The sequence below is a fragment of the Schistocerca piceifrons genome, chromosome 1 (genome assembly GCF_021461385.2).
Source record: "Schistocerca piceifrons isolate TAMUIC-IGC-003096 chromosome 1, iqSchPice1.1, whole genome shotgun sequence".
NCBI lineage: Eukaryota > Metazoa > Arthropoda > Insecta > Orthoptera > Acrididae > Schistocerca > Schistocerca piceifrons.
This window is the reverse complement of record NC_060138.1, coordinates 203,764,217-203,777,141: the sequence shown is the minus strand read 5'-3', so window position 1 is coordinate 203,777,141 and position 12,925 is coordinate 203,764,217. Positions and strand designations below refer to the sequence as shown.

The 12,925-nt window shown below is 38.9% G+C and overlaps 1 protein-coding gene across 9 annotated transcripts in view; it reads left to right on the top strand.

The window, feature by feature from the left end:
* Positions 1 to 12,925, top strand: part of LOC124782755 (protein hu-li tai shao) — a 421,012-nt gene that overhangs the window by 363,567 nt on the left and 44,520 nt on the right. For all 9 annotated transcript variants that reach the window (XM_047253968.1, XM_047253970.1, XM_047253971.1 and 6 more), the window contains 3 exons: positions 9,349 to 9,441; positions 9,533 to 9,728; positions 11,948 to 12,094. In XM_047253968.1, the coding sequence (XP_047109924.1) occupies positions 9,349 to 9,441; positions 9,533 to 9,728; positions 11,948 to 12,094 (436 nt within the window). The remainder of the gene's footprint in view (positions 1 to 9,348; positions 9,442 to 9,532; positions 9,729 to 11,947; positions 12,095 to 12,925) is intronic.

The following is a 12,925-nucleotide window of genomic DNA, read 5'->3' as shown; positions in this document are numbered from 1 at the left end:
TCAACAGAACTACATACTCATTGATGAGGCTTCATAGTACTCAGGAATGATGGCTGCAAACACTGTTCACTTCTAAACTCAGCAGAGCTACTGCCCTCAGAGTCAAAACAACGACCACACAGAGAGACCTCTTTAGCGCCATCTAATCACTGAGAATACAGTCCTTGAGGGTGTTAGATCCCATCAATCCCCTTCCCCCTCCCCGGCAGTGTGCGTTTCTGAGGTAAGCAAATCAGTTGCTTTCTTGAATATACCCTTTATGCTGAGTCAAATTTATACTTTGGCAGATTATTAGCAATTAAAATTTAGTTGAGGAGTTTGCTTTTCCATCCTCAGTTGTAGGTCTTACTCGATAGCTGTTTCGTCATCTGCAAATACGAGGATCATGGAAGTGAGGAGCTTCATCTCCCATCCCATTGGTCAGTGAAGATACGTGCAAGTTGTTGTATCTTCATGTTCCAGAAGTAAATTGTTGGCAAATATAGTGAGGCCAATGCATAATTTGCTCAATGTTAAAGGCCCAAAGAGGTGTACATTACTTAACTGTAGTATTATTAATTGCCCTTAGTTTGTTGAGGCTGATGCTTGACCTCTCTGTTTCAGTCTTTGAGGATGATGACTCATAATCCTAGCTGAAAAAGTCCTTTCAGGAAATTCCATCAGTGAAAGTAAGGAAGAATTAAATGAACTATTGAATGGAATGAACAGTCAAGTAGGTGTAAAATATGGATTGACAGTAAACCAAAGAAAGATAAGAAAGGATTAGCATAAATGAGATTACCATTAAACTTAACACTTCAGAGACCAAATCCGAGCATAGCTCGGGCCTCAACTTTGTATTAAAAGGACCACCCTCGAGTAAAGGTCGGGCTCGATTATATCAATGCTCGAGCCACCTATTGCTCGAAAACTTGAGTAATTTTGTGTGAGAACAGATTGCTCGAAAACTTCAGTAATTTCGTCTCTCAATAAGCCCCTTGACTGTTGCTGGCTTCTGTTGTCAATTACTAGAATTATTTTGAAAGAGACATTAGTGAACTTAACAGCTGCTCTCTTTAATGGCTAAGCCAGTACGATTGCATTGATGTAATTTTGTGTGTGTCTTCATTAGGTTTCACAATTTGCTGTAATTCTGCTACAAATATGTCACATTTGTTGAGTGAGCAAGAACTTTTGGAATCTCAAGAGGAAGAAATTGCTCAGTAACTCACTTGGCACTTTGTCATCATTATTTTAAAATTTGTAATCTATCAAAGAACTATGGTAATAGTGAAAAATAACTCCTGAGGCTTAGCGCTTTTTTAGTATTTATTGCTATTGAAGATGCATCAGTTACTCTTGATGATATATTCGTTATGTAGGTGCCAGTAATTCCTTAAGTGACAACATAAAGGGTGTTGTTTTGGGGGGAGGAGACAAGAGGGTCATCAATCTCATAGAATTAGGGAAGGACGGGGAAAGAAGTCAGCCGTGCCCTTTCAGAGGAACCATCCCGGCATTTACCTGGAGCAATTTAGGGAAATCATGGAAAACCTAAATCAGGATAACCGGACGCGGAGTTGAACCATTGTCCTCCTGAATGAGAGTCCAGAGCACTAACCACTTCGCCACCTCGCTCAGTAAATGACATAAAGGGCTGATTTTCTATGCTCAGTATTCTAAGTGGCTGGTCTCCAAAGTATTTAAATAGAAATGGAGAAGATAAAAGTAAAAGAACAGCATAAATTAGAGTAACTATAAACTTAAAACATTGTACCGTGTGTGTTTATAATTAAACTGATTTGTTCAGAGGGCTACAGTTTGGGCTGTATATATCACAGGATGCTGAAACATTGTAGGTATGTTCCTTAATCTGTGCACTCATGGAGTATGCTGGAGAAACAAATGGAAAAAAAGGTCCACTTTCTGCCATCAGGTGAAAATATGGTACTGTAAGCAGTCAGAATGTGGTATGGGTGCAGGAAAAGGGAAGGAACAATCAAACACTTGAAATGGTTGTTGTGGTGTGTTTATTAGGATATGGTCACAAGTTACAACATGTTCAATATGGTCTCTTGTCTCGGGAACATGCTGAATCAGCAACATGGCATGGTCGACAGTTCATTATAGCGTATCTGGTGTAATCAGAGCAGTATCTCATCCTGTGCTGTTCTTCAGATTAGGAAGAGTGTAGGTACATCCTTGATATACATGATCTTTCAGACATTCCCTTGACCAGAAGTCACATGGATTCACATTGGGGGATCTGGAAGGCCACACATCTTGAAACTTGCCTAAAGATGACGTCATTACTGAAAGTTTCCTTGAAGCAAATCCTTCACCTGGCAAATGACGTGTAGTGTTACCCAATCTCGGGCGGAAATAGTGGTGTGTACATATTTGTGTTTTTGCAAAGCTGGAACCGTGCTGCACAGGGAGGTCCTTTTAACGTGCAGCTGTCACTGTGCACCTAACAAGTCTGCAACATGTCATCTCCTTAAAAGAAAAATGGAAAAATGAAGGAGCTTGTGAAACCACATCCCACAGCCACATTCTGGCTGTTTATGGCACCATATTTCACCTGGTGGCAGAAAGTGGAACTTTTTTTTTCAGTGTACTGTACAAGTGCAGTGATTAATGAATACAGCTATAGTGTTTCAGCCTCCTGCGATGTATACAGCCTCCACTGCAGCACGCAGAAAACTGTCAGCTTAATTAGAACCAGTCGGTAAATGAAGTGAAGGAACTGTGCCATCTTCGAAGGAAAATAGTGCTGTCCTTGGTGGAAATTCCTTCATTGCAAGTATGGAAGAATTACCGAAACTACTGGATGGATTGAACAGTCTAATGAGCACTGAATATGGATGGGAGTAAACCAAAGAGAGAGAAAAAATAAAGGAGTAGAATAAATGAGATTACCAATAAACTTAAAATAAAAATTGGGGACCACATAATTGCTGAAGTGACAGAAGTGTGCTATCTTGGAAGGAAAATAAATCATGGTGGAAGTAGCAGATTAGCATAAGTAAATAGGATTTTCCTCACTAAAAGAAATTTGCTACTGGGATAAAATACAGGCCTTAATTTGAAGAAGGAATTTCTGAGAATGTTCTTCTGGAGCACAGCGTTATATGGGAGTGAGTCATGGGCTATGGGAACACTGGAAAAGGGTCGTTAAGGCATAACTTGACACTGTTGGGGTGAAACTGGAAAAGTGAAAGAGAGAATTGAGTAAAGAGATTTGAGACGTGCTAGTAGGAAAAGGGCTGCTTCAGGAAGAGAACTGTGTCCAACAGTTTTGTCAATGGCACAGAAAGTAACTTCGCTGTGCCATCTCATTTATGTAAGGGAAGAATCTCCAGTAGATCTAGGTACAGCCAAGGGGCGCAGCATGCTTGCAACGGGAAACCAAAGTTTTCAGAGAAAATAGAAAAGAAGAAGAAAAGTCACAGAAGAGGATACAAATACAAGATTGAAAATTCAAGCCAAGTGCTTGTCTTAGCCAAGTGGTAGAGGACATACATTCTTCCTGCAAAGATTTTAAAAGGATAATCATACTGTGATAGTAAATGAGGTAGGAAACACCATGGAGGTGACATTAACCTACTGAATATAGGCTTGGATGGCTATGGGTTCATTACAGATGGTACAGACAGACAGTTTTGTGAAGTAGTTTGGAACACATTTTTTGAAAACTGTCATGAGTGGCTAGTTAGACAACCCTCATGAAAGGAAATATTTTAGACCTTGTGATTGCAAACAGGTTGGCATGATATCAGTGTCAATATAGAGGAGGATTAATGATCATGATGTCATCATAGCAACAATGGTTACTCAAGCTCATAAATCCATCAAGAAGGCCAGGAGGAGATAAGCAGTCATTAGCATCCAACAGAGACAAAGAAGGGTCATAATTTAGTTAATATAAGGGACATTGATGAATTATGTGCAGAATTTAAACTCATTGTAAATAACACTCTGGAAAAGTGTGTATCGAGTAGATGGAAGGGACCCACCATGGTTTAATAACAAAATTCGGAAAGTGCTGATGAAGCAGAGATTGTTGCATTCTTGGTTCAGAAAAGAATCCAGAAATGTAGACAGGCAAAAGCTACTAGAAATTCACACATTTATGAAAAGATTAATGCTTTCTTGTTCTCTACATACATAAATGATCTGACGGATAGGGTGAGCAGCCATCTGCAACTGTTTGCGGACACTGCAGTGTATGGCAAAGTATCTTTGTTTATTGACTGTAGGAGGATACATGTTGAATTGGACAGAATTTCTGCTTGGTGCAATGAATGGCAGCTTGGTCTAACTGTGGAAAAAATCTGAAGTTAATGCAGATGGGTAGAAAAAAAAAAAAAATCGTGTAATGCTCAGATTCAGTATTGGTAGTGTGCTGCTCAACAGTCACAATGATTAAATTTCTAGGGGCAGTGTTGGACAGCGATAAAATGAAAGGAAAACATAAGGTCACTAGTAGAGAAGGCGAATGGCCTACTTAAATTTGTTGGGAGATTTGTAGGAAAATGTAGCTCATTTATCTGTGTAAAAGACTTTGTATAGAACCTAGTGCAAACCATTGAGTGTTTGGGATCACCATCAGATTGGGTTAAAGGAAGACATCGAAGTGATTCGTAGGTATGCTGCTAGATTTATTACAAGCAGATTAGATCAACATGCGAGTATAATGGAGGTGCTTTGTGAAGGCGCTGGAGAGAAGTAATGATCTTTTCTTGAAATACTATTGTGAAAATTTAGAGAATCTGCCTCAAGGTAAGAGAAATTAGGACTCTCACAGAGGCATATAGACTGATTAGCCAGAATATTACGACCACCGACCTACTAAAAATATAAACCTGTCTAGGTGATAGCAGCGTCACCTGATGAGGAGTGGCTGCACACACAAGATCACCATTAATCCATATACATACTCCTTCCTGTTCATTAATTTTACAATGATTATAAGTCTTCAATACCAGATGGCAGTTATAAGAGTCGAGGGACATGAAAGGGAAGCAGTGGTAGGGAAGGGAGTGAGACAGGGTTGTAGCCTTTCCCCGATGTTATTCAATCTGTATATTGAGCAAGCAGTGAAGGAAACAAAAGAAAAATTCGGAGTAGGTATTAAAATCCATGGAGAAGAACTAAAAACTTGACATTGTAATTCTGTCAGAGACAGCAAAAGACTTGGAAGAGCAGTTAAATGGAATGGATAGTGTCTTGAAAGGAGGATATAAGATGAACATCAACAAAAGCAAAACGAGGATAATGGAATGTAGTCAAATTAAGTCGGGTGATGCTGAGGGAATTAGATTAGGAAATGAGACACTTAAAGTAGTAAAGGAGTTTACCTATTTGGGGAGCAAAATAACTGATGATGGTCGAAGTAGAGAGGATATAAAATGTAGACTGGCAATGGCAAGGAGAGCGTTTCTGAAGAAGAGAAATTTGTTAACATCGAGTATAGATTTAAGTGTCAGGAAGTCGTTTCTGAAAGTATTTGTATGGAGTGTAGCCATGTATGGAAGGGAAACATGGACGATAAATAGTTTGGACAAGAAGAGAATAGAAGCTTTCAAAATGTGGTGCTACAGAAAATGCTGAAGATTAGATGGGTAGATCACATAACTAATGAGGAAGTATTGAATAGGATTGGGGAGAAGAGAAGTTTGTGGCACAACTTGACTAGAAGAAGGGATCGGTTGGTAGGACATGTTCAGAGGCATCAAGGGATCACCAGTTTAGTATTGGAGGGCAGCATGGAGGGTAAAAATCGTAAAGGGAGACCAAGAGACGAACACACTAAGCAGATTCAGAAGGATGTAGGTTGCAGTAGGTACTGGGAGATGAAGAAGCTTGCACAGGATAGACTAGCATGGAGAGCTCTCAGGACTGAAGACCACAACAACAACAATACCCGTGGTATCGTAGATGTAAAGGAGGATTTACCCATACCTCTGTTATATACCTCCCCAATCTGAATGGTATGAGAGGCTATCATATCTCTACTATCAAAGGGCTCAAGTCCTACAACAGTTTTAACTTTATCGCCGTTATAACTGACTAATGCAGCGGTGATCCACCCATTACCACACTGAGCTGAATCGTTTTTGGTAATAGTGAAATTAAGAAAACATCCACAAAACACAGAGGGGCACTGCAACATAATCTCCAAGACCATCCATGGTAGTAATATCGACGTTGTCAATAGCTTAGTAGACAGTCAGACGAGAACATCTTCTGTATATCCTTTAACACGGCATCTTGTGTGTGAGCGGTCCAAAGCTGTTGCACTTGCAGCTGCACAAAGACTGGCGCCTTCTTGACAAATTGATTACCTATATAGGAAACACTGTTGCCTCCTCGAGTCCCTGGTTCTCGATGTACGCTTGTGCATAAGCATGCGCAGACTTAGCATTTTTGCAGTCACGCAGTGGAGCATTATCCCAGACACATGCTGAGGTAAAACTAGCAGCAAGTGTACATGCTAGTGTGCTTGTGTAAAGACCAGACGGAGATGAGTGATTACATAATCACTGAGCTGAGGCTCGCACAGAGAGCAACCCAGAGTGCCCCTATGTGCATGCTGTCCGTATGTTGAAAGCTATCTACCTGAGTTTGACCAAGGGCACATTGTGATGGCCTGGAGGCTCGGCACAAGCATTTCGTAAATTGCACGACTTGTCGGGTGTTTTACGTTTTTAACTTTTTCCCTTTTTCCCTTTTATTGTTCTGACTTTCTTGAGATGTCCCATTAGCGGAATGGACCATATTTGAAACAAGGGACTGATGACCTTGCTGTTTGGTCCCTTAAACCTCAAACAACCAACCAACCAACAACCAACCAAGGCACCATGACAGTGAAGGAATATCGTATGCTGGTTGCAGACCACATACACCCCTTCATGACGATCATGTTTGCCAATTGCTGTGGCCTTTTGCAGCAAGAGAATATACCAGGCCACAAGGCCTGCAGTGTGATAGAATGGTTTGAGGAACACAGTGGGGAGTTCAGTGGAGAGCTCCAGTTGATGTTGATGTGCTGGCCCCCCAACTTGCCAGATTTGAACCCTATCGAACACATCTGGGATGTGATTGAATGTGACTTTGGAGCTGACTCCCCCTTCCCTGGAATTTACAGAAATTAGGTGACTTGTGTGTGTAGATGTGGTGCCAACTCCCTCCAGTGACCTACCAAGGCCTCATTGCTTCCATACCACAATTCATCATTGCTGTTATCCATGCCAAATGTGGATATAGTGACTATTAGGTAATTGGTTATAATATTCTGGCTGATCAGTGTAGGTGGTAATATTTGCAGTTCGATAGGTGTGGAGTATGTATGTAGGTATAGAGTAGATTTATATTATTGAGTGATATGATGGAGACAGCTTCAACACTGAACACAAACAAATGTTATGTTAGTTCCTGTTTTTTAATGTTATAATATGTGAGTCGGGTCAACATGGAATAAGATTGGCTGCTTGGGCCTGTTAACTTGGTTGAACAGGTTTGCTATTCCTGTTCCTACTATTGGCAGATGGAATTTCACAAGCCACAGTGTAAATCTCTATAGAACTTGTAAATGAAAATTGGATGATTTGACAGGAGAATCTTTAAAATAGGACATAGCCACTGACTGGAGGGTAAGCCCGTAGCTCATTGTCTAGTGGCTAGCATTGCTGTCTCTGGATCACGGGGTTTGGGGTTCGATTCCTGGCCGCTGGGGACTGGGTGTTTGTGTTGTCCTCATCATTTCATCATTATTATGATCATTCATAACAGTGGCTACATTGGACTGTGTAAAAATTGAACTGTGTAGAAATTGGAACTTTGTACGGGCGCTAATGACCGCGCAGTTGAGTGCCCCACAAACCAAACATCATCATCACAGGAGGGTAACTGACTTTAGACCAACATCCTTTTTAGATAGACTCAGATTTGAAGTTACTAGTATTGAAGGAAGTAAATGTAACTGCAAATATTGAGCTTCAAAAATGTGATAGAAGAAGGTCTTTAAAGAAAATACACCAAACAGAGAGTTACAGTAAAATTAAGTAACTAGGTCAACTGCATCTTACAAATTGTGTGCATATACTTTGTGAACGTCATTTGAACACTGATGTGTCTATATTAGAAGTAGGTGGATATAACTTGGTATGCAGATCAAATATAGAGACAGGAGTGGTTGCTACTTAGGGTAGAAAACACTCAGTCTAATAATTTTTAATTATCTATAAAACAACTTGTATGTTATTAAAATTCTGAACTTCCAAGCTGAATGAGGTAATAGTAAGTGGATACTTTATTTTATTTGCTTTAGAGCACGCTTATTCAAGAGGTGGTTTGAGTTCTTGGCTATTGCACATAATGTAACTACTCTCAAGCAATTTGTGTTGAGAATCAGAGGAACCAGTGGCACTGGTATTAACATTTTACACATACATTTAATGATGTCTCAGACCATGATGGTCAACTGATGGTGTTCAGTACCAGAAGAAAGCAAGAAGCATTTGCAAAGTAGACGCTCATGCAGTGGGCCTCTCTGACGAAGCTTCCCCCATGACAATACCTGCCGTAAGGCAGAACACAAAGTTTTTTTCCCCCCTTAAAGTAGAAACAGTAACCATTTAATGAATGGAAAGCACCAGTTTGCTTTTGTTCTACAGTATTACTTTTATTGTGTTTTTGGCTTACAAGGACATCTTCAGACATTTACTAAGTATTGTCACTAAAGAAGTTACAATGTTGTAAACAACATTTGAAGAGAAGTTACACGTCTAGATTGAAGCAGACACATACAGTAACATCTTTGACAGTGTGGTGGTAATGCATTGAAAAATTAAAAAAATTAAACAGTAAATAAATAATAATGGAATTGACATGAAAAACTTTAACATAAAATAGGACCAGCAAGCCCACATAACAGTTTCTATTAATAAAAAAAATAATAAAACTGAAATAAGTGCTGGACACGGCTACTTCAGGAAGTATAAAACATGGAGAGTGATACACAAACTAATTAAAAGAAGAAACAATTATCAGTGTAACTACAGAACACATAAGGAACTTAAGCAATATCAATAAGATAAACAGAAATAAATAAATGCAGGAAAATAGGAGTTTGAGGGAACATACAGTATATGCAATCTTTGAGAGTGTGCTAGTACTGCACTTTTAAAAGGTAAAAAGGCTGACCATTTAAATCATTCTTAAAATATGCTACAGGTGACACGCTCTTCTGTTTTATTTATCTTACTACAGATTTATGTCATGGAGGAATTTAGTATCAAACACTATGTATTTGAGATAATTTACATAAGTGTCCAGTCTTACCTTTTTTTGTCTCCTATTTTACAGATAAAGGATAACAGGCGAGCAGATAAAATTACTTCAGGCCCACAGTCTCACATTCTCGAAGGAGTCTCATGGGAAGAAGCGAAGAAATTGCAGGTGCATAAAAATTTTTCATATTTCTTCATATCATTTGCTAGTTTTCTGCTATTGACTTTGGGCACTTAATTGCACATGCTTTGAATTGCAGGATGCTAATATCTCTGCTACTGGTGACCAAGTCATTTTGGTAGGAGCTGCTTCAAAAGGAATAATACAAAGAGGCTTCCAGCATAATGCTTTAGTGTATAAAACTCCATATGCTAAGAACCCATTTGACACAGTAACGGATGAAGAACTTGAGGAATACAAGAAAGTTGTAGAAAGGAAACAAAGGGGTGAATCGTGTAAGTATGTCTGTTTCATAAAATCCATAGTGAATAACAGTTAAATATATTCAGTGACTTGTCTTGTTAGTATTGTTGGTATGCATCAGTAAGATAGTTACTTTGGTGATATTGTTTTAAAATGCTATTTTCGTACATTCTGAATTGTGTGAATGGACATCATATGATAACCTTCAACATCTCAACATAAGGGTGAATATGGATATGACGTTCTTTCATTGTTACCATGTAATAAGAACCTCATTGAACCAGAATGAGGAATATGTCTACAGACAATGCAAATATAGTCGGAAAGTTATGGTAGAATTTAAATAATTTAGGAGTAAAGGAGACGACTCCCCAAACATCAGAAGTGTTGAGTTGTTGACAGTCACACACAAAAGGTGCAAGACCTGCCCAAACCATTCACTCGGCATTTCCTACTCCATTCCTGTCACTGTCTTATCCTAACCCATCAGAGGCAAGGCCGTGTGTGAGAGCAGCCCTGTTGTCATACACCAACATTGCTGCCGTCACGTCACATCTTTTTGTGTTGGTATGACGACCATCAGCTGTCCACCAGAATGAATGGCCACTGCCTAACTGTGACCAGGAACAAAACTGGGCAGAGAGACATGACTTCTTTGGAGTCTCAAATAACTGAATTTAAGAGTTTCAAACCCCAGATTAATAAATATGGTGGGGGGGGGTGACCAACACAACCAAATGTGCATACCCAAACTGCAGTTGCCCAATCCCTAGTGCCAAGAAGAGCAGAGAACTATGGTAGTGATAGGGAGCAGGTACGTTGCGTATACTATCCATGTGTTGCATCCCACTAAGGCAAAAATTTTGTTGCCAAATATGAGTTGCAACATTATGTTCAGCTGATGTACTAAAGGCCACATTTGTACTAAATACTGTAATCTGTAAGCATCATTACTTGTAGTGAGATTTTGTGAAAGATCAGTGACCCTTAATTTTCCTTTGTAGAGAACATGGTCATTATTATAGTTATCCAGAGTTCTGGTAATCATTGTGTGAATGACCTTGCCTGTGATAAGAATGTCACAATTGATGTCCTTCTTCTTCTTCTTCTTGTTCTTCTTATCCCTCCCTCTTTAGAGCAAGTTTTATTTATATTTCTTGAATAGTTGTTTGTAGGGAAGATGATGTCAGGTGCTTCTCTGCAGGTAAGCTCTTCTTGTAGCCAATGTTTCAGGCTTGGTGCATTGGATGTGGCAGCACTTGGTGTTTATGTACTGTTTAGTGGGCTCCTCTCCCCACAGGTGCATTGCTGTCATGTACTGATTGACTGACTGAATTCCATGAGAACAGTTATTCAGAATGCAAATAAAACTTTTGCTTTAGCCAAACAGGAAAAAGAAATAAGTGTGTAATGTTCTTGCTGCAGAATTCACTGAGAAAGCCTGTTACTGGGAAAAAATGTCATTAAACCTGACACATTGTCTTTCATGCAGTTTCCAATTACAGGCCCTGTTTTAGGATTAAGTGTACAATTGGATGATTGTAACATCTGACTATATTGACATATGTAAATGTTTTTGACAGTGTAGGTAATTATAGTAGTACAACTTTGAAGAATAAAGCTATGAGGAATTGTGGTCAGCAGCAACCTTTCTCCGACTAAAGATGCTGTAGTAGGCACTAAGTGAACTAAAGAATTGTCAGTAAAGAATGTTACCATATGTTTTAAGAGGTTTGAAATCTACCAAGCCATCTCATAACAATATGTTTAATTAGCATTTAGACGGAACTTTGTATGCTAAAACTTTAATTATCATAAAATACTTTTCTCTCCCACATGAATTCATCTAGAAATTGGATAAAATGCATCTGTTTGTCGACACACATCTGTATTCTGGAAAGCCTCATGAAATATAGGACATCAGAATCATACTTTTTTAAAAAAAGAAATAAATGTCAAAATGCACTTCATATTTTTAATGTTGAGATAAAAAAAAATGGAGAACTAAATATTCTTATGTTTTGACTTTTATTTATCACTATTATGAAGTTTTAAAAAGTTGCATCAGACCGCTTGTTGTTTCACATAAAGAGTTTAATTTTTGTATTCCAGAGTCAGATTTCGCCCTTAGGAAATACCTATAAGTTTGTGCAAAAGTTGACCTGAGTGCTTGTGTATTTTCCTCTTATTTATTTTCTGTTAGAAAATTGTGTCCTGCAAGAAAACACAATGTTCATAATTTTTATTGTAGTTGATGAAGACCAAACTGAATCGGAGCCACTTTCCTCTTCACTGCAAAACAGTCGGCCTACAAATGAAGATAGTATGCCGGCCACTAAGTCTCCACTTATGTCTCCAACTTCTGCTGCTAGTGAAACGGAAGAAGAAAGCAGAGATGGTACAGGATATTTTCATTTAAGTTCATTGCTTCTCACTAATTTTAATAAAAAGTTTATATATATATATATATATAAATAATAGAGGGAAACCCATATCCTTTTGTCTTTCCTTCTCCTTCCCTCTTTCCTGACGAGGCAACCATTGGTTGCGAAAGCTAGAATTTTGTGTGTATGTTTGTGTTTGTGTGTCTATCGACCTGCCAGCGCTTTTGTTTGGTAAGTTTCATCATCTTTCTTTTTGTATATATATATATATATATATATATATATATATTTGGTGTCTGTATGTGTGGATGGATATGTGCGTGTGTGCGAGTGTATACCTGTCCTTTTTTCCCCCTAAGGTAAGTCTTTCCGCTCCCGGGATTGGAATGACTCCTTACCCTCTCCCTTAAAACCCACTTCCTTTCGTCTTCCCCTCTCCTTCCCTCTTTCCTGATGAGGCAACAGTTTGTTGCGAAAGCTTGAATTTTGTGTGTATGTTTGTGTTTGTTTGTGTGTCTATCGACCTGCCAGCGCTTTTGTTCGGTAAGTCACCTCATCTTTGTTTTTATATATAATTTTTCCCACGTGGAATGTTTCCTTCCATTATATATATATATATATATATATATATATATATATCTAAAAAGAAAGATGATGAAACTTACCAACAAAAGCGCTGGCAGGTCGATAGACACACAAACAAACACAAACATACACACAAAATTCTAGCTTTCGCAACCAATGGTTGCCTCGTCAGGAAAGAGGGAAGGAGAAGGAAAGACAAAAGGATATGGGTTTTAAGGGAGAGGGTAAGGAGTCATTCCAATCCCGGGAGCGGAAAGACT